Source organism: Megalopta genalis, chromosome 1 (genome assembly GCF_051020955.1).
Source record: "Megalopta genalis isolate 19385.01 chromosome 1, iyMegGena1_principal, whole genome shotgun sequence".
Taxonomy (NCBI): Eukaryota; Metazoa; Arthropoda; class Insecta; order Hymenoptera; family Halictidae; genus Megalopta; species Megalopta genalis.
Genome location: NC_135013.1, coordinates 46,208,504 through 46,230,582, shown reverse-complemented (window position 1 = coordinate 46,230,582; position 22,079 = coordinate 46,208,504). Strand labels below are relative to the sequence as shown.

At 34.1% G+C, this 22,079-nt stretch overlaps 1 protein-coding gene and 1 long non-coding RNA gene across 5 annotated transcripts in view; both read left to right on the top strand.

Moving 5' to 3' along the window:
- The window catches only part of Lerp (lysosomal enzyme receptor protein), a 54,444-nt gene extending 32,423 nt beyond the window's left edge, over positions 1-22,021 (top strand). For 2 of the 4 annotated variants that reach the window (XM_033469411.2, XM_033469414.2), the window contains exons 14-16: positions 18,138-18,261; positions 18,946-19,094; positions 20,152-22,021. In XM_033469411.2, coding sequence (XP_033325302.2) covers positions 18,138-18,261; positions 18,946-19,094; positions 20,152-20,241 — 363 coding nt within the window. In that variant the 3' untranslated portion in view covers positions 20,242-22,021. Of the gene's footprint in view, positions 1-3,625; positions 3,769-18,137; positions 18,262-18,945; positions 19,095-20,151 lie in introns of those variants that run through there. The other 2 variants (XM_033469412.2, XR_013037026.1) reach the window with 2 other exon arrangements.
- Positions 5,847-7,585, top strand: LOC117219882 (uncharacterized). Its single transcript, XR_004490110.2, has 2 exons — positions 5,847-6,903; positions 7,371-7,585. It is a non-coding gene; the product is annotated as an uncharacterized LOC117219882 (long non-coding RNA).
- Positions 22,022-22,079: the final 58 nt, after the last annotated feature.

The window sequence follows — 22,079 nt, the reverse complement described above, 5'->3', positions numbered from 1 at the left end:
CTCCCGGCCGATAACGGGTACGACACGGACCATGCATAAACATTTGGGCGGCTGAAAAGACGGAGGTGTGGAGGAAAAGAAAGGGAGAGCGTTTCGACCTGGTCCCGCTAGAGGACTCATCGGTAAGGCTTTTCTAGCGGACCCTGCCTTAGACGCGAAGATATCGGTACATAGGATAACGGTATACATATATGTATGCACATATGAGTCGTTTATTTTGAAAGTGGCATAAGTCACTTTGTTTTTAAGTCGATATATTTAAGGGTTTGTGTTTTAACACGTTTAAAAATATGGATGCTAACTTTCGAGAAGATTTACTTGTATTTGTTATCTCAGGATACTGATATTTTTCTCAGTATAAATAATTTCGTATAAACATTAAAAAATCCCCACTTTTCATTACGGTAAAGTGACTCTGCCACTTTCAAAATAAACGGCTCATATACAAATCGGAACGGATCAGGTAATGTGGAGAAGTATCCATGCGCTGGCAAGCATGGAGGTAGCTGTCACAAACAGTTGCATATAAAATCATAGTAACTAGTATGTAATTCGGTTTCGGGACATGGAACGGACATGACACGGTTGTGTATAATAAATGGATCTTGAAGGAAAGAGTAAAGGGTATTAAGTTTTGGACGATGTGGCGGTGGTAAAATAATGATATGAGCAGGTATTGGTTATAGAGGTTACAGTGTTGGCTATTTAAACTTAATTAAAGAACAAACTGAGACTTACGATCGCAGAATTGCTGGAAAAAATACATGTTTTAACAAGCTAATGCACCTGTGGGAAGCGATCGCATAATGAAGAGTTATTTTGAAACGAAAGATATAGAGGTTTTAAATTGGCCAAAACACCTGGTTGACCAGCCTAACCTAAGAATTATTAGAAAGCAGTGTAATACAGTATACGGAATTAAAATCTGCAATTTTAGAAGTTTCGGAAAGTTTGGATCAAAATCTGTATACAAGTTCACCATGAAGACTGATTGAAGTGGTACAATATAAAGGGCAATCCACATATTATTAAAACTGAAAAAAATATGTAATCTCATTTCATTTTAATGCTTTTGTTATTTTATATTCAAAGTGTTTTATCATCTTGTTCAGCAGTGTACGTCTATAACAAATAACAAAGGGATTGAACAATTTGTTTACTTTTTTTATATATTATGTAAATATTAGTGTCTTATTTTGTTGTATATTCATTTTCCTAAAAATCTTGAGGTGCTTTACCATTCTGTCCACAAGTGTATGTCTTCAGATTCCCGTTTGCTATGAGTTGCGAAAGCATGGTAGGAAGAACTGATCGATGAAGCTTTAAAATTATTTAAATTCTAGCTTTAAAATAAGCCCAGATTTATTGTGGTGCCACTCTTTTTTATGAGATTATAACAGTTCAAATATCGACAACTTGTCAGGAACATGGAATTCGGTCTACGATTCAGTGTACACTGACTGTATACAAACAGGATGTTCATTTTATCTTGAGCACACGTATTATCTCAGTTATGCCTGATATTAGACAACTAAGACGAATTCATCCGTGTATATTATCGTGACTGTTGGATGACCTTGAATACTATAAACCGACAATAAAAAAAAATTGACAGTAATCTTGAAAACTCGACTTAAGATGACCTTGAAAAAATGTACCTTCATATTCATACCATGCAATTTTTCACTTACATATCTTTTTCTAACATCAGGCACAGACATTATTAGCCGAAAATAATACGTATGCTCAAGATAAAATGAACACCCTATATGACTCTTGGTCTAAATAGATTCGAGCCAGTTGTCCGATTGTAAAAATTCAGTAACTTCTTAAAAGGTGGGCCACATGGCTTGAACTTTTTAAGATTGTAGAGGGACTATGTAGCTTACTAGACAATGTGTAACAAATTTTTTTCCAAAAGTGCAATTAGTTGGAATGACAATAAAAATATAAAACTCTCGTTTTTTAGCATTTTTATTCGAGCCTATAATGGAAATATAAACAATTCGGTTTATAAGACTTGGTTGACACAGAATTAAGCAGCAGGCATTGAAAAATGTAAAAATCTCTAAATTTCTTACGATTAGTCACAAGTCGCAAAACAATTATCATTTTCTCGATTTTGAATTGTTTATAGTTCATAAGAACATTAACCGATTTCGATAAAATTTTCAACATGCATGTAAGTTATAGAGACCTACAAAACGCATTGTTTTTTTTTGTTTCTAGATCCAGATAAAGATAAATATGTTAATTTTGTATATTTTTCTTGTCGTTCGAAACGATTGCAATTTCCGCAAAAATATTTGTATTCGCCGTCTGGAACGCTAGTTTAAAATTTCTTTTTTAAATCCAATCGCGCTGTTTGCATGTGCTCACATCGTTTAATATCAAGCTCATACAATGGTAAAAAGAACTTTCGGAATAACCTAATATTTCGTATTGCTTTTCAACACGAGATGCTTACGTTTATTAAATAAACATGATAATTATGAAATACAAGTTGTCTCAGTTACAAATAACAATACTATAGCTATGATTGGAGCAGTACATAAAAAAACTAATACAAACGCATGCTACTAAAATATAATGGGACACGAAAGTATTTGTACGCCTTTTAAAACGGAATAAATTTTTTATAATCTAGCCAAGCGATTTAAATTGTTTTAACATGTCAGAGGGATTAGTTTACTAGATAATGGATAAAAAAATTGTTTTCAAAAATTACAATTAGTTGGAATGGCAAACTTAACTTGTTTATCTTAGCTTATAATACAAATTTAAAAAATGCGTTTTGTAAATATCGGGGTATGCTGAAAATTTCATCGAAATCGATCGACAAAGGGTCACGTTACAGTTGAAATATTTCGAAAACCTGAGTTAGAAGAGCGGAGTCGGGTAGCGGAGACCAATTGGCTGTGCTGTCGGTTTGTCTTCGGGCATAATTATCCTTATATTTATCGAATAAGACATATTACATTTTTTAATTAAAAAATAAACAAAACAAAAGAATACAAAAATTTAATTTGTCTTACTTGATAAATATAAAGTTACTCTACACCTCATAGCTAGGTTTCCAGGCTTGGATGCGAGATTCTACATTGGCAGAGTGGGGGCAGGTTACTACCTGCAGGCCGATCCTCGCTGCCGTGCCTTGAATCAACAAAACAAACCGAGTCGTTCGGACGGATTCGAATAAGAACTGATCAGTTCGAAGAACTCGTAATGATCGCAGTCTGCATTTTGCAGTCTACGTTGGCTTATTTCCGTATAGACAATATACCTATCGTGCACTATGACTGTAACAATATAATATATAACAATATAAAAGTAGGTAATTTGAAGATTTTAAATTAATTTAATTTAAGATTAATTTACGATTCGGTTTGTGTTTCGAGTATTCGGTTCAATCGATTATTTCGTGTCTCTCTGTATGTTTATATACATTTGTATATTTTTGAAACTGAGCAACTGAGAAACTGATCGTATTATACGACACATAATTATACATATACCGCAAGACCTTTGGAAATATGTACTGTCTCATACAATAGTTTTATATGTTCACTTATATTTTTAAAATTTTTCTTTCATTTTATAGCTTTTAATTTCTTGCGTTCTTCAGTTTTTTTTTAGATAGAAATGTCGAGAGCCGGCGTGGATTAAATGATCCGACAATACAGATAAAACTCCCTACTCCGTTTGCCCAATCGATCAGGTTTCGTCAGCGACGTCGGAGATTCTACTCAAAATGAAATACGATATAGTGTGAGTGAAATTAGCGTAGGATTAAATAATCATTTTGCTGGTTTATAATTTGTTGATGGCACAGGGTACATCAATTCTAGAATCTATTTGTCATCTTAATTTGGAAGCTTCGGACTGGTAAATCTGGTAATAATTCAGCTTCAAGACAAAAATTAATTTTACAATGACATTCTAACCGATTTGTTTAATGACGCGAATATTAAATTATCTTTAAAATGTTTGTTTTCTTCGTTTTAAGAGAAATTGCAACGTGCAATTATCGTATCTTAAGAAGTTTAAAAAATGGATGAAGAAAGAATTTTTCGAAAACAATAAGCAGAAAATATTTAAATCGCAACATGTGTACAGTGAAGATTAACACTAAGTAACCCTGTCGAAGTACGTGAATATTTTAATTTAAATAATTAATTCACGTGTCCGAACAGAATTTAACGAATAATTCGCGAAGCTATTTTATTTGCAAAAGCTGCATTCGTTATATCCTCGGATACAAAAATTATATTCTTTAATGTTTTTACTTTTTCTTATCGCTTAAACCAATTGCAACTTATATAATATATATTATAATATATATAATATAAATATAATCTATATAATAAATATATAATATAAATATAATATACATATATAATATAATATAAATATATAAATATTAAGCAGATAATATTAAAATAAAAAAAAAAATAAAATAGTAGCTTCGGTTGTTTACGACCCTACGGTATTTTGGACGTCGTAAAATGTAAGGATGAGTTCAGGAATGATTTTAGGGGTAGGTATGTAACGGATGTAATGTATAATCGTTCCGGTTTACAAGATCGTGAAAATGTGACCGATTTCGCTAATGAGTTCACCTTCCTTGGTCTCTATTTCGCTGAAATATACCGAAATATACGTATAGTGGGTAAAGAAAGTATTCGCGCAGCTTTTAAAACGGAATAATTTTTTTTATAATTAGGCCAAGCGATCTAAATTTTTTGGAATGTTTGTGGAGCTAGTTTACTAGACAATAGCTAAAAAATTATTGTCAAAAATTACAATTTGTTGGCATGATAAAATTATTCAAAAATGCTGTTTTATCAACTTTTTTATCTGAACTCATAACGAAAATTAAAAAATTGCATTGCGTAGATCTCGGTAACTTAATATGTATATTACAGAATTCATCGAAATCGGTTGACGCAGAGTCAAGCTAAAATGCGTTGAAAGATTTTTAAAACTACAGATTATCGGTCGAAAGTGTCAAAAATCTCTAGTTGTTTATAGCCCATACCAAGTTCAACAGATTTCAGTGAAATTTTCAGCATGCACGCAAGTTACCGAGGTCAATCAAATAAATTTCTTAAATTTTCGTTGTAGGCTCAGACAAAAACGTTGAGAAAACATCATCTTTTAATTCTTTTACCATGCCGACAAATTGCAATTTTTCAAAATAATTTTTTAGTCATTATCTGGTAAACCGATCACTCTAACAACACAAAGTGCAACACGAAAGAAATTATATGTATAGGGGTTGTAGTCACATGGAGTATCTAATATAAAAAAGGGAGAGAAATGGATTTCCCTTTCCGGTTTCGCTGTTAGAAATAACTGTAATGAGATAGCATAATCTTCTGAAGTGGTAGGATGGCAAGTGGTTCATATTTAACAGGCAACCATAAGCCCAACCCTCTTCGAAGGTCTTCCGAAAATTTTCGCCGGCACATGACCCTTCTTATTATGCCCGAGTTAAGTAAATATTTACGGAGAGAAGTCTCTTCTCTGTTTTCCTAGAGAAGAGGAAAATATTTTTTTAATATTTTGGTCCGATATCAAGTTTTATTAATTTTACCTAATTTAAAATGTTCAGGTTGTTGATGCAGCAAATACATATATTTGTTATTCGCATTCTAAATAGAAACTGTCATTTCCCTTCCTATGTTTTTTCAGTTAAGAAATTGGATTTTCTGAAGTAAGATACATTTCGATTGTAGGAAAACATATGTGTGTAGAGATATTGTGTAAATGATTCGACATACATTTACGTCTGAAAACTGCGTAAATCGTTACGCATTTACTAGTTGAGTCACTTTTCTTCTCTCATCTATCTTATAAAATAATTTTCTTTACAAGATTCCACAGAAGTGACGACTTTATTGTACATTCAATCAAGATTACGAATGGCTCGGCCAAAATATTTTATTGTGATCACGTTATCTGATAATATTTGTATACAGGTCGTTCCAAAATTGTTGTACAAGTGGGAGATGAGGGGTTCCTGAGGTGATTTGAAGTAACTTTTTCTTTAGTGAGAAAGCAACCCGCGGCTTCGTTTATGAGTTATTAACGAAAAACGGTGACCGATGAGAGGCGAAAAAATTTTAATCATTGCAAGCACGACGAAAATGGCACAGCGAAGGATTAACAGACAAAGAAATTGAAACAGAAGTAAATTCAGTTACAGAAGAAGAGAAAATGAAAGTGGAGAAGGTTATATTGTCTTTTAAAAGAACTTCATAAAAATTGCACCAAATCACTTGACATTTCTTTCTTAGATATTAGAGGATTCAGTTTACTGAACAATGCCTAAACAAAAATTTGGAAAAGCTGCAATTCATTATATCTTCGGGTAAAAACATTATTTTCTTTAATGTTTTTACTTTTTCTTGTCGCACAAACCAAATTGCAACTTCTGGAAAAACATTTGTACTCGCTGTCCAGTAAATTGACGTCTTCAAAAAATTCAAATCATACGGTTCAATTCTGAACATCTTGTTCCGTTGAAAAGATGACCGAATATCTTAGCAAATAACCGCATAAACACTCGTGCAGACATAAGTAATTATTCTTCTTGCCGATACGGTATTGAACCGGAGATGCGATACAACGAGGCTGCGTTCGTTTCTCGAGGAAAGGTTCTCTCCCTCTCCTCTTCCGGTGTAGAAGTGACTCAGCGACGGTACACGCTCAAGTACCCAGATGTGACGAGACACGAGACAGTCTCCGATCCTGAAAAGTTCTGGTCGCCACATGGCCTACAATAATATACTTCCGTGCAGTCGTTTCTTTTTTCCACGACAGAGCTTTGTCGCGGAAACTATGTACCCCCATTTAGAATACGGTGACCCTCGAAAAGTCTCGTAAGATGATTTCATAAGGGTAAGCAGATGCTGCATTTCTATTTCCGTTTCCGTTCTTTTCAACGACGCGATGCGACGCGTGCCTCGATACAAAAGCTTCATTTTCTCTGCTTCTTCGCGAACAGAAAGAATCATTTTCAACTGCATAACATTATTCACGACGCTTGGCCCATACATAACCTATCTGTTTGTTGCTTTCACAATGAAACCAGTGCTCGTTTGATATCGTATAAATATTAATCAAGTACTTTTCGCGACGATATTACTAATGACACGTTATACTATAAAACCGTACATATGTCTACACGCTAGATGAAATAATTTCTTTCTTCTTCTATGTGCTACTAGAACGTCAACAGTTTACTTACGAAAACTTCTTCCAGCGTCGAGAAATAATTAATATATCTAAGAATTAATAAACTGGGATGAGAATTAGCCGATAATTGTTCCAATTAACGACGGAAACTATGAGGCAATCTTTTCTAGGAGAAAACGGAGTCGACTGATCGGATGATGGACCGGGATTCGAATCCGGAATCTTCTCGCTTGCCGAGCGACTGCTTTAATCTACATTAAGCTATCTCGGTTAATCAACGACACATATTCCCCCAGTCCTTATAAACGCAAACAAACAACACGTGCCAGGAATATGCCGGACTCGTAACACTTTATTAAATAAACGTAGGAAATTTCGATTGAAATGGTCAATGTTGAACACGCAATATTAATAATACTAATATTGATCCCGTCCTATTTTTCATTTGTAGAAGAAAATTAATAGGTTTTCTCTGGGTTAATAGGTTTCTCTGATCTCAACTAATATATTTTCAAGAATAAAAACAGTCCGTTAATCAAAATTTTATGGATACTAGCAAGAAGTAACATGAATTTCATTGTAAATAATGGGATTAGTTACTGAAAAAGATCAACAAACACATTCGTATGAAAAATTGAAAGATGTGACCTTTGCTAAAAGAAAAAAATGTTCTTTTTTATGAGCCTAACTATTTAAATTGCTACTTTTATGGTTTAACAAGTTGAACGCCATGTCACCCATATCTGGGTGACGGCTGTTTCCGCAGTCTTCGTCCAATTCAAGCAGTATTTTGGAGGTAATTTATAGTAACATTATTTGTAACACAACTACAACGAGTATAGAAAATATAGGGTAACAATAAAGTATAAAGTAAACAAAAATAAACATTAAAAATATACGTATACTAATAATAAAATAAAATAATAAAATATAAAATATGTTGATACTAACAAATTACATATACTTATATTTAAATTTGTTTTTAAAATATTATAACATTTTATTAGTTACGATGGAATTCGTTAAAACATTACAAACATAATTAAGGTGTTTCGGGACTAGTCTTTTGTAAATTTTTTTTTGCTTCGTGGCGGCGTGGCCGGGAGAAACTCTACCGATTCTTGCTGGGTGTTCAACGCATTAAAAGAGAGAGAAAACTGCAGTTCAAATAGAATGTAGGAGTACACAAGGTAAAGAATGGGCAATCAATTGCGAAGTTCATCCGTAAAATGTAGCAGTAGATTTAATGTACATGTAAAGTTCATTTTTCAACACAGTCATACAGATTTATATAAAACAGAAATATTGAATCTTATGAAAGTAAAAAGGACGATATTTTAATGTTATGGAAAAGTATCGAGGTTATACTGTAAATTAAAGCAAAGAAGTTTTACTGTCGCAGAATTAAAATTTTGACTTGTAGAAAAGTGAATATGCGTAAAACAGAAAACAATAAAAAGACAGCATCAAGCTATATTCAAAGGGTTGTTAGCGGTTATAAAAAGTTAAAATGATTGTAGATGCTGTCAATGCACAATAAAAGCAAGTGTTTTCATTGAGTTTTTAAAAAAAACTTTTCATTTTGAAATTTCCATTTTCATTAGTTTTATTGCTTTGATTTCTTATGTCTATGGAATATAACATTTTATATATCATGGCACAAACGCTGTGCATGTACGAAGCAGAGATTATTGTGCAACATTATACCGATTGATTATAATACATAAAAACTCACAAAAACATCAATAAATTATAAAATTGTGTTACAAATAAGTTAACAAACTTTCCAAAATATTTTAAAGTAGCTATTTCTAACGTCTAAACTGTTATACTCAGTTATTGGACAAAAAAGTTTTGTGATACAATACACTGTCCGACACGATTTTTGATTTCCTATAGCCACTATGAAATTCTTGTAGAGCTTCACTCCTCGATCAAGGATCTGAAAACCGAATTGCACCATCACCCTCAGTTTTCGAAAAAAACGAGCTTTTATAAAAACCCAAAATTTTCGACAAAAATGAGGTATTGCATGAAAAGTAAAAACGTTAGAAAGTTTTAATCGGTCTCAAAAGATATTTTTATACTTTTACGAAAAGTCGTTTGTGTGTGTGTGTGTGTGTGTGTGTGTGTGTGTGTGTGTGTGTGTGTGTGTGTGTTCTGCACAAAAACTCTACTCAGAATCGGATTCTGTAGACATTTCTGAAGAAGAAACGGCCCGGTAGAAGTGTCGGAACGATATACATTTCGAGTAGATCGAGAAAATGTTCGAAGGCAACATGTACACGACGTTTTACCGCCATATCTTTCGCTGCTCGCTTCTCTCTGTCCGACAGGGCCGAAGCTATGCGTAATCAACACCGATGGAGGGATCCAATGGGGCACCCACTTTTCGTAAATAATATTTGAATTTTTTTTGGTACTTCAATGTTCTGTTTTTTTTTTTACATATTTCTGTGGGTAATAATCACCAAACTCTGATATATTTCACGAAAAAAATCACACTAGAGTATTTGGAGTTGGTAACGAAAATATTCTAACACTAGTATAATTTTGACATGATCGTATTATCGCTATAATTTAAATAATAATACATAATAATAACTGCATACATAATATACTTGTAATTCGAACAAATTCAGAATAAAATAAATATTTTTGTTCATTATATTTCTTTTATTATTTCTCCATTTGAAAATGAATAATCTTACTTCTATATTCCTAAAACCATGTTTTTCGTATTTTTTTAATTTATGATTCACAGTTTGGTGATTATTATCCACAGAAATATGTAAAAGAAGATAGCACATTGAGGTACTAAAAAAAGAGAGAAGCAAGCAGCGAAGCACATGGCGCCAAAACATCGTGTACATGTTGCCGACGAACAGTTTCTCGGCCTACTCAAAATGTACATCGTTCCGACACTTCTATCGGGCCGTTTCTTCTTCAGAAATGTCTACAGAATCAGATCCTAGGTAGAGTTATCGTGCTGAACAAAGAACTTTTCGTAAAAATACAAAAATATTGCGGAGAAACTGCGCACGTCGACACTTTTTTAAACTTTGACATTAATTTATAGTTATTTAGGACCAAAAACAATTAATAAATTGTATGCAATTATATTCGGAAAACTTTCCTTTATCTTTTGAGACCGATTAGAATTTTCTAGCGTCGTGTACATGTTGCCGTCGAACATTTTCTCGATCTACTCGAAATGTATATCGTTCCGACACTTTCACCGGGCCGTTTCTTCTTCAGAAATGTCTACAGAATCCGATCCTGAGTAGAGTTTTTGTGCAGGACAAACAACTTTTCGTAAAAGTACAAAAATATTGCGCAGAAACTGTGCACGTCGTTTTTACTTTTCATGCAGTACCTCATTTTTGTCGAAAATTTTGGGTTTTTTCAAAAGCTCGTTTTTTCGAAAACTGAGGGTGATGGAGCAATTCGGTTTTCGGATTCTTGTTCGGGGAGTGAAACTCTACAAGAATTTCATAGTGGCTATAGGAAATCAGAAAAAAAGTTTGATTTTGTCGGACAGTGATATTGGAGTCGCAATTTTTTTTATACATATGATGTATAAAATGTTTATTTTTCATAAAGCATCAAACATTAATGTGACGTGAAAATGTGACAACATTGCTCTAGATCTATTGTCGAACGAAGAAAGATCTTCACGACAAATGAAAACATACTTTCGTATACATAAAACAAATACTGATAACAGTGCTGGAAGTTAATATTTAAAAATTTCCGAGATTTTCGTTGTAAATAATCACACGAACAAATACAGGGTGTCCCAAAATTATGGTATTTCCGGGAAATGATATTCCGCGCTCGAAGAGCTAGCGCAACCGACGTTCTGCCCTTGCGCATTTGCCGCGTCGCACTGGCCGCGTCACATGCAACGACAGAGGTCGCAGGGACAAGGCACCACTCGATTTCGCCTCTCATTGGTCAGCGTTTTTCATTAATAACTCGTAAACAAAGCCACGAATTGCATTTTCGCAAAGGAAAAAGTTACTTCAAATGACCTCAGAAACCACCATTTCCAGATTGTGAGACATTTTGGGAAATAATGTGTAAAATAAACACCGATAAGAGTGCTGCAAGTTAATATTTAAAATTGTCCGTGATTTTCATTGCAAATAATCACACGAACAAATATATTTGCACTACTTTCGTGCAGAAGCAATTTTGTTGAAGCGATCGTTGATTATAAACGAATCTTGGTTATAAACCGGTTGGTATGGGCTACGTTATTCGACCATCGACATTCTGCGAAACATGTTTCCTTCGTGGATCTTTTATGCAGGGAAAATCCCATGGGTTAGGTACCTGGGAATTCCCATAATCTTTCAGTAGCAAAGTTTGGTCAGCTTTCCCCTACAAACGAGGGAATATGAGCACGGTTAATGATTTACAATCAGTCCCATAATTTAAACTGTCATAATTCTAAAAGCAATTTAGTTCTACGATCTTCTACTGCATTTGTTAATCCTGTTTGTTTCTACGGCTGTTTGTCATCAGTAATTATACTATACGGTACATGTACCTTTTAACCGTTAGCGCTCCGCACGTTTCTCGAGTACTGTCTACCAGCAACTCGGGCACATTTTTGGAGCGGAGCGCCTGAGATAAAGGAAGTCTTATTTTGAGCGGAAAAGATTACACGTCCTTGTGAATGTATTTGATTTTATTCATTTTATAAATATACATTTTCCTATTGTAAATAAAAGATAGATTTTAAATTTTGTAATTCATCATGTTGTGATATCTTTGGTAACAATCTCCCATGTGCATTCTGGGTTTACTTGGACAAGTGTCACAGTATTCACTTTGCCAAATAGAGTTATTAGATATTTCTTTCAAGGTTAGAACATTTTCTGCGTAATTGATGGTTTCTTCTATAATTTCATTTACCGATTCGTCCGTGAGAAATAATTTAAAATATTGTATCGGCTGTTCAATGTTTGTAGAAACTTGTGGTCCAATGACCTGTGACAATACACTAAAAGGTATTCTATCTGGAATATGTAATTCTTCCGTAACATCATCTAAGTCTTCTAACGAATCTTCGCTTTCGCTTTCAATAATTCTCATTCTTCGTCTCTTTGGTAGTATAATTTCGCTACTACTGCTCGAAGTGTCAGAATCATAACCAACATTGTCTTCCACAATGTCTTTTAACTCTTCAAAATCAAATACGTCTTCGGTATCACTCGGCTCTAAATTCTCATCATAATATTTATTTTTCTCCATGTTGCTAACCATAGAAAAGGTCAATAAATGGTTTAATCGTAATGGTACAGACTTAGCACGTTTTAACTACAGATAACAATTGTTAACGCCGACGATAACGTATGCTAAAAACATTTGGCTCTGCAGCGGAGCCTTCGGAGTTACGGAACAAATGACAAATGTCTCCGTAGCGGAGCCTTCGGAGCGCTAAGGGTTAAAACGGAACCTTTAAATAAATTGTACCAAATGACATGAATTTATTTGAGATATTTGGACAGACTAGTTTATTAGTATGAGCTTAAAACGATAATTTAAGTAATTTTGTAGGACTCGGTAACTGATGCATGCTGAAAATTTAATCAAAATCGATTAATATGTTTGGTTATTGTTCGGGCCGAATCGCGGCCAGAGAAACAGTGACCAATAAGAGGCGAGCGCAGCCGGCGCTCCGCCCTTGCGGCCAACATCGCGTCGCGTTGGTCGACTGACGCAGCGGCAGAGGTCGCGGGGGCGGAGCACCAGTCGATCTCGCCTCTCATTGGTCAGCGTTTTTCGTTAATAACAAAGTAAGTTGTAAAAAAGTAAACAAAGCCGCGGATTGCATTTTCGCAAAGGAAAAAGTTACTTCAACCTCAGGAACCCCTTACTTCCCGCTTGTGCCATAATTTTGGAATATCCTGTATACAGCCGCACATCACCTCGACGGTATGTTAACCCCCACGATCTAGAACATATCAGATATACATTTTACGCCCTTGCACTTTAGTCAGAAGCCCTCCTTCACCAATAGTTATCTAGCTCACTAAGTTCTTCTGACCAGTATACATTATAAATATATATTTAAGCGTGTGTCCGCGTGTGATGTAATATAATTTATATTCTATACGTCAGACGTGTCCAATTATTTCCCGTCCCTTTCTGGTCGCCAGAAAAATCCCTCGTCCAGTACGAAACAGTTATAAATATGAGACACGAATAATTAAAAATCGTGAAAATCGCTCAGGTTACATTGTCCGACACGATTTTCGATTTCCTATAGCCACTATGAAATTCTTGTAGAGTTTCACTCCCCGATCAAGGATCCGAAAACCGAATTGCTCCATCACCCTCAGTTTTCGAAAAAACGAGCTTTTGAGAAAACCCAAAATTTTCGACAAAAATGAGGTACTGCATGAAAAGTAAAAACGACGTGCACAGTTTCTGCGCAATATTTTTGTACTTTTACGAAAAGTTGTTTGTCCTGCACAAAAACTCTACTCAGGATCGGATTCTGTAGACATTTCTGAAGAAGAAACGGCCCGGTGAAAGTGTCGGAACGATATACATTTCGAGTAGATCGAGAAAATGTTCGACGGCAACATGTACACGACGTTTTGCCGCCATATCCTTCGTTGCTCGCCTCTCTCTCTGTCCGACAGGGCCGAGCTATGCGTAATCAACACCGATGGAGGAATCCAATGGGGCACCCATTTTTCGTAAATAATATTTGAATTTTTTTTAGTACTTCAATGTTCTGTCTTTTTTTACATATTTCTCTGGATAATAATCATCAAACTGTGATATTTTTCACAAAAAATATCACACCAGAGTATTTGCAGTGGGTAACAAAAGTATTCTAACACTAGTATAATTTTGACTTCTACGCCATATAATAAAATAAATATTTAAATATATATTTAACAATATATGTTTCAAGAAGTTTAACGGTTTGAAAATGATTATTTATTCATGATCGTATCATCGCTATAATTTAAATGATAACTGTATACATGATATACTTGTAATTCGAACAAATTCAGACTAAAATGAATATTCTTTGTTCATTATTTTTCTTTTATTATTTCCCCGTTTGAAAATTAATAATCTTACTTCTATATTTCTAAAACCATGTTTTTTGTACCTTTTAATTTATGATTCACGGTTTACTAAAAAAAATTCGAAGTGGCACGCCCCACACGCAAAGTGGGTGGGTACCCCATTGTTTCCCTCCATCGGTGTTGATTACGCGTAGCTTCGGCTCTGTCGGATAGAGTGAAGCGAGCAGCGAAGCACATGGCGGAAAAATATCGTGCACATGTTGCCGACGAACATTTTCTCGACCTACTCATAATGTACATCGTTCCGACACTTCTATCGGGCCGTTTCTTCTTCAGATATGTCTACAGAATCCGATCCTGGGTAGAGTTTTTGTGCTGAACAAAGAACTTTTCGTAAAAATACAAAAATATTGCGGAGAAACTGCGCGCGTCGACACTTTTTTTTTACAAAAGTTCGTATTTTTTTAAAACTGAGGGTGATGGAGCAATTCGGTTTTCGGATTCTTGTTCGGGGAGTGAAGCTCTACAAGAATTTCATAGTGGCTATAGAAAATCAGAAAAAAAAATTGATTTTGTTCGACAGTGCTATCCGCGACACACGGTGTGACGATTATTATACTGAGTCAAGCATATAAAACTAGACAAACTTTTTAAAAGAATTTAAGAATATTGTCACATTATTATCAACTTATTACATCTGTTGAAAGAGTGAAAGCATTAGTTGAATGATGATAGTATCGAGTGCAATGGTTTTTTATTTTATACAGTTGTAATTTCAATTAATTCGCAATGTTTTAATCATTGTTAATAATGTTAGCGGTTCCGCAACGTAGGGATGAAGGAATTTTCGGCCGCGGAAATTTTATTTTCATTTTTATTTTTATTTTAGCGTTTAACCTAACAGAAAAGAAGCTTTCGTCCGAACTAACACAATCCAAGACATGTTTGGAATAGGAAAAGCGAGACCGTGAAATGATATAAAACACACGCAAGAATTTATTTCCCAGATATACAATTTCACTTGAGACATGAGTGACAGAACTTATGCGCAGTCCAAATGTAATACATTATCATCCTGACTTGAATGAACTGTTGCCGCTTCTCCAAACAATTCTTACGTTTCGATTATATGTAGATAAAAGTGACTCATTACCTCGCTCGCGTTAATGAGTCGTGTCGTCCGTGTCATGCATCATCTAATTACGGGTAATCGTAACACAGATTAGTACCGAAAGATAATCGCAAACGACCGAAGCATCCGTTAATGTAGCGTCGCCGATGGTTAAGTCGTATCTGTCTGATCGTTGTTTACTGAATCTTAACGGTAAATGCCCGAAACGACCTAGTTCAGTGACTTACAGCGCGGTAATTTGCGCGCACCGTAATTCATGGGGTCGGTGTGGTGTAATTGCTTTGCCATTACATTGTCACCGAACGTTCCGTAGTAAGAATTTGTAGTATTTAGTGGACTCGGATAAGATAAGGATAGCTAATTTGGTGGCAGCGAATTTGTGTGCTTTGTACAATATTTGAGCCGTTTATTTTGAAAGTGGCATAAGTCACTTTACCGTAATGAAAAGTGGTGATTTTTTAATGTTTATACGAAATTATTTATACTGAGAAAAATATCAGTATCCTGAGATAACAAATACAAGTAAATCTTCTCGAAAGTTAGCATCCATATTTTTAAACGTGTTAAAACGCAAACCCTTAAATATATCGACTTGAAAACAAAGTGACTTATGCCACTTTCAAAATAAACGGCTCATTTGTGGAAGAAATTACAGTGGAAACGGAGACTTGCAAACAATTAACTTCACAGCTTCGGCTTCACAACATCGTACGTAGTATGTATATTTTAATGAAAAGCATACAGTCGCGTTCAATAAATCGATAAGACAGCTCCACGTGCAGAGATCCATGCATGCAGTTACAACGCACTGTAGTTGCGCTGCCGCGATAATAAATAATTATGTCGTACCAGAATTTGTTTATACAGTTATCTACTATCGGGAAGTACACATTACGTAGAGAATTTTCCGTGCACGCTTGATGAATCTTTACCAAGAATTTCTTGCATGACTGACTATAATATAAATATAAATATATAATATAAATTATATAATATAATTATGTATAATTAAATAAGTATCATATAATATAACACGAATATAATATAAATTATATAATATAATTATATATAATTAAATAATTTAAATGTGATAATAATGTAATACATAATTATATATATATATATATATACAATACATAATAATAAATGTAACAATAATATAATATATAATAATAAATATAATAATAGTTTAAATATAATTGTAATATATAGTAATAAATATAACACTAATTTAAATATAATTAAATAATAAATATATAATATAATATAAAAATACACCCCCCGCCCCCTGGACAAGCTGTTGCGATTTCGAATAAGAAAAAAAAACAGATTAATTCTCCCGGGAATTTCGGGAGCTTATTTCAAACGAAATACATTAGCGCCGTTAAACGGGCTATTACATCCCATGGGATTCTCTAAACTATGACTACGGCAGAATTTTTTATATTCGAACAATTGTATTGTTAACGATATCTCGACTGTGGCGAGTTCTAACGCATAACCACCAGCATCTTGTAGAGCGATATTCGCGCAACGATCTTTGCGGCAGGCTGAGATAAATCCCAATCAGATTACAGTGTTGCGCATTGGAAATTCCAAGAACCAAGCACCATTTGAAATAATATAAAACATCGAAACGGCCCGCGGTGTTTAAAATGTATTTATGCAAGAAACATGCAAACGACAATTTCGACGTATCCATCTAAATCTACACTGGACGTGCGAATATACGGTGTCCCAGAATTAGTGTAAACGGTGATTCCTGAATTGATTCGAAGCAACTTTTTTCTTAGCGGAAATGCTCCCTGCGATTTTCTTAACGAGTTATTAACGAAAATCCACGGATCGATCGGAGAGCGAATACGCTGTCTCGCCAGAACGCGCCAGCTATGCTCGCAAAAGTGACTACAAAAACAAATCAACTCCCTCCGAATATAATGTGAGCTCTAGTACACCTTTTATACAGAGTGTTCCAAAAATGTCTCGCAATCTGGAAATGATGGATTCCCGAGGTCATTTGAAATAACTTTTTCCTTAGCGAAAATGCGATTCGCGGCTTTGTTTACGAGTTATTAACGAAAAACATTGACCAATGAGTGACGAGCTCTGCTGGCGCGAGGCGGCTGAACCAACGAGCGCGCGAAGCTCAGTTCCGCTCAATGGCTGGGCCGCCTCGCGTGAGCTGGACCTCGCTTCTCATTGGCCACTGGGACGTCGCCGAAAATAAATAATAAATGTAACAATAATATAATATATACTAATAAATATAATAATAATTTAAATATAATTGTAATATATAGTAATAAATATAATACTAATTTAAATATAATTAAATAATAAATATATAATATAATATAAATTATTATAATATAATATAAAAATACCCCCCCCCCCTTTGACAAGCTGTTGCGATTTCGAATAAGAAAAAAAAAACAGATTAATTCTCCCGGGAATTTCGGGAGCTTATTTCAAACGAAATACATTAACGCAGTTAAACGGGCTATTACATCCCACGGGATTCTCTAAACTATGACTGAGGCAGAATTTTTTATATTCGAACAATTGTATTGTTAACGATATCTCGACTGTGGCGAGTTTAATATTCGTAGTCAAAGAGTCGCTAATAACGTATTAACGACCGTTACAAAATACTAGTAATTGATTCGTACGTAAAAGTTAAATAAAAGATTATTCTGATGTTGTAAAAACTTCTTATTTTATTGTTTTTAATTGTTGTTCTATTACAGGAATCGCAATGCCATGTAGAATTCAAGTGGGACACGAACGTTACTTGTGCTTACAAGTTGAAAACACAGCTTCCTACTCCGTCGGATACACACGAAGACGTCCCAATGTTTTCCACTGGTCATGGTGAGCGTTATGTCAAGGTTATGTCATCGTTATTTGTAACGAATTCTTTTGTACAAGAGATCGTTTCGTGTTCAACTCCCGTTTCAATGAATCTAATCCGTACAACTTCTGAATGTTCATCGATATCAGTTATTTTGCGACAAATTGATCGAAGGTAATTTATAAAGAAGAAAATTATAGAAGTACGTGTTTACGAGGGGTGAACATTTTTTTCGACACCTTATACGAGTTGCCCTGAGATCAAATGAAGGGTTCCTGCGATCCTTGAAGTAACTTTTGCCTTAGCGAAAATGCAGTCCGCGGCTTCGTTTACGAGTTATTAACGAAAAACGGTGACCAATGAGAAGCGAGCTCGGCTGGCGCGAAGTACCCGAGCCAATAAACGGAACTGGACTTCGTTGACTCGTTGGCGCGTCCGCATTGAGCCTGCCGAGCTCGCCTCTCATCGATCACTGTTTTTTGTTAATAATTCGTGAACGACACCGCGGATTGCATTCTCGCTAAAGATAAAGTTACTTCAAATGATTTCTGGAACCCCTCATTTCTCGAAAGTACCACACTTTTGGAACACCCTATATGTTTTCAAGGCCCGAGATATCTTTGTTGTACTTCCGGAATGTTGTCTGACGATACATATGTATATATAATATAATTATATATAAATCATGTTGTTTGTCTGCCTAGCTGGCGCAGTGGCTACCATCGTGCTGAGTGTTATCGCTACTGTCGCAGTTCTGTTTTATTTCCGAGATCCGGATAAGCGAACATGCCTACGTCCTTGTTGGCATCCATTTTCATCGAGAAGAAGCAGTGGACGCGTTCGGTACTGCAGAGTATGATCACATTATGTATTTTATCTACACGTACATCTCGAAGTGGTTTCAATAATCTCATTCATCTCAATGAACAACGGATCCTTATGTGAAATCAAAATGTTCTTTAACAATTGTATAACGTACGGCAATCGAATATGTAGAAACGTTCCTTCTTTCTTTAATAATTTTAGTCAGTCGAAAATAATATGCTCTTAAATTGCATAATATGCATAAAGTGTGCAAAATGTGCATCGATCGACAAAGTCTCCGTACACTGTACAAGAATTTACTTGAAGTTGCATAATTTGCAAAAAAAGATAGTAATAAAGAATTTCTGTGTTATTATATTCGGAAATATAACATTAATTTATAGTGCAAAGTAAAAGATATTACATCCATTTGTTCACAAATAAACGAACGAAAATGACGAGCATAACAAAATGAGGTCAAAAAAGTCTCTGTACGGAGAAGAATTTAATCTGCTGCGTTAACGGAGTTCAGCCGAATATTTACAAACAACTCTCAAGAAAACACTCTAGAATCGAGTACAATTTAGTCACTTGGCTGTCAGTGAAGACAAAAAACGTTTTCGAAAAATAATTTCAGTCAAATATTCAACCAAAAACAACGCAAAAATTTGTTCAAACAATGCCGAAAAGGATGCAAGAAATTATAAAATTAAAAAGCGGCCCAACTGACTAGTTAACAAATTATGAATAATAATGCTACATGTACGGAGAAATTTATCAATTTTCTTAAATATATTTTTAGAAGTACTTCTTCTAAACCTATTAGCCCTTCTAATTTAACTGGATCGTCGGGAATTAATTAATTAAATGATTTTCGTGTTCTGAGTCAAAATAGACCGGAACCCCGCTACAACGTTAAAGGCTTAGAATAAAATAGTATCATACTTGTTGCAATTGATGCGTATCAAAAGATATTTTCTACCGAAGGTTAATTAATATTTAAAAAATGTGTATAGTTTTGTATACTTATTTTAACAAATTTAAAGTGTAACAAAGAAAAATGTTAATTATTAACCATATGCTAATTGATGTATCCTTGATTTTAGGTCGATACTACAGAGGAAGCCCAACTGTTGCTTGACGTCGATCCTACCCAGTGTCAAACGGATAGTGACGATGATCTTCTGGTTGCATAGTAGCATCTAGTTGTCCTTTTTAGCAAAAAATGTTTTTACACTTATCTAAGTAACGAATTACATAAAGAGATGATAATTATAATCGAACCCAAAAATGGTCTATGTAAGAAGTCTGATTCCTTGGACGCCAAAATTTATTAAATCAATTCACGCAGCTATCTGTTATATCCACGAGGAAAGCAGAATCTGCGTGAACAACGCAATTGGTCAACCTTTACAATTGGATATAAACCAGGAATAAGGATCTCAAGTAGATTTAGCATTATCTCTCGGTGATAAATCGGTCTGTAGGTTATATTGCATCCTACATAGGTTATCCCTTACATTCTCCTGTGCCTTAGACCCTTCTTCCGTAAATTTCAAAACCTAACACAATTCTTCTTTCCATCAGCACGTCACCTTCTTTCATAATATCTACAATCTGTGTTCACTAAAATGATCGACAAAGTCTGTGAAACCATATTGACTCAACCTTGACAGAAATTTATTGTGGACGCTTATTCCAGGTTGGTATTCAATTAGTAAAGAACAGCTGTGATAGAAAAGATGGATACTTTCCAAGCAAAAAGAGTGGTAGAAAATTTGCTTTTCATCATGTTGTTGTTCCGTGCCATGAAATATTGTTAACGCTTATATAGCATAGAGTATATCATATTCTTCAATTGCATTCATATTCATTTGTCGGTTTTTATTTTATTATTATGTTAATTTGAAATGTTCCTCCATACGGGTATCAATAATTTATTTAAAACAGACATAAGTATATGAATAAATCAACGTATACACTTGGACAGCCTTAAGTTGCACTAGCATTAAAAAATTAGTAATATTTTTGTTCACTTAGGATTTGTATTTCTTCTTTTTGTATAATACGATGTAAAGTGTCATAAATTTTGCAAATGTTATTGCTTCTTATGGCCTATATTGTATAATATAATAACTTAATATACATATGTATAATATAAATTTTTTGATAAATTTGAAAATCCTAAATTCTGAATAATTTGAATGGAATTGTTTTGAAATTCATAATTTGTTTCATTTATTAAAAAAATTGATGCACTAGTATAACGCATGTGGTTGTAAATGTAATCTTTTCTTATCTGATGTGGTACGGAAAACTTTTGATGATTAAACGATCAAAACTGAAATTCAGCAATATACATTTATAGTTAGAACTATATCTATCCATTCTAATGTCATGAAATTAACTGATTTTTATTTTGTATTTTCCTGCAAAACTAATACACATTTTCTAATGTTCTGATATACTTGCATACGTAACTTGTTGTTATCAATTGATAGATACTCTACATTTTACTTTTTTTTGTCACTATCTTATCACTAAACAATTATTTAATTATTGTTTAATTCTTTACTTGTTTATAACATATTTCTTACGTTTATAAAATAATACTTTTATTTGCAAAACTAAAGAAGGAAGCTTCATAGCTGTGTGAAATGTTATATTGATAATAATACAAATAATAAGAAATCTTTATTATTGTAGTTACAGTAAGAAGTTTATGCTTTATATGAGGCTTAAAAGTTTTCTGTATATGTATATGTATGGGATATACAAACAAAATTAGGGAGAGAGAAGTTTGTGATTATTTCTCTATATAGTTATACATATACTTCATCTATAACTTTATAACAAAACGTGGGTATTATACCTTGGTAATATAAATATGTAATTATAAAAAAGTACTTAGCTTGTAAATGAATCAGAAAATTTTTAAATGTTGTATCTATAAATAATACTATTATTACATATAAATGTTTATATCTATTGTTTAACCCCACCTTAATCAGTAATGGCCGCAAGAAGCCATATC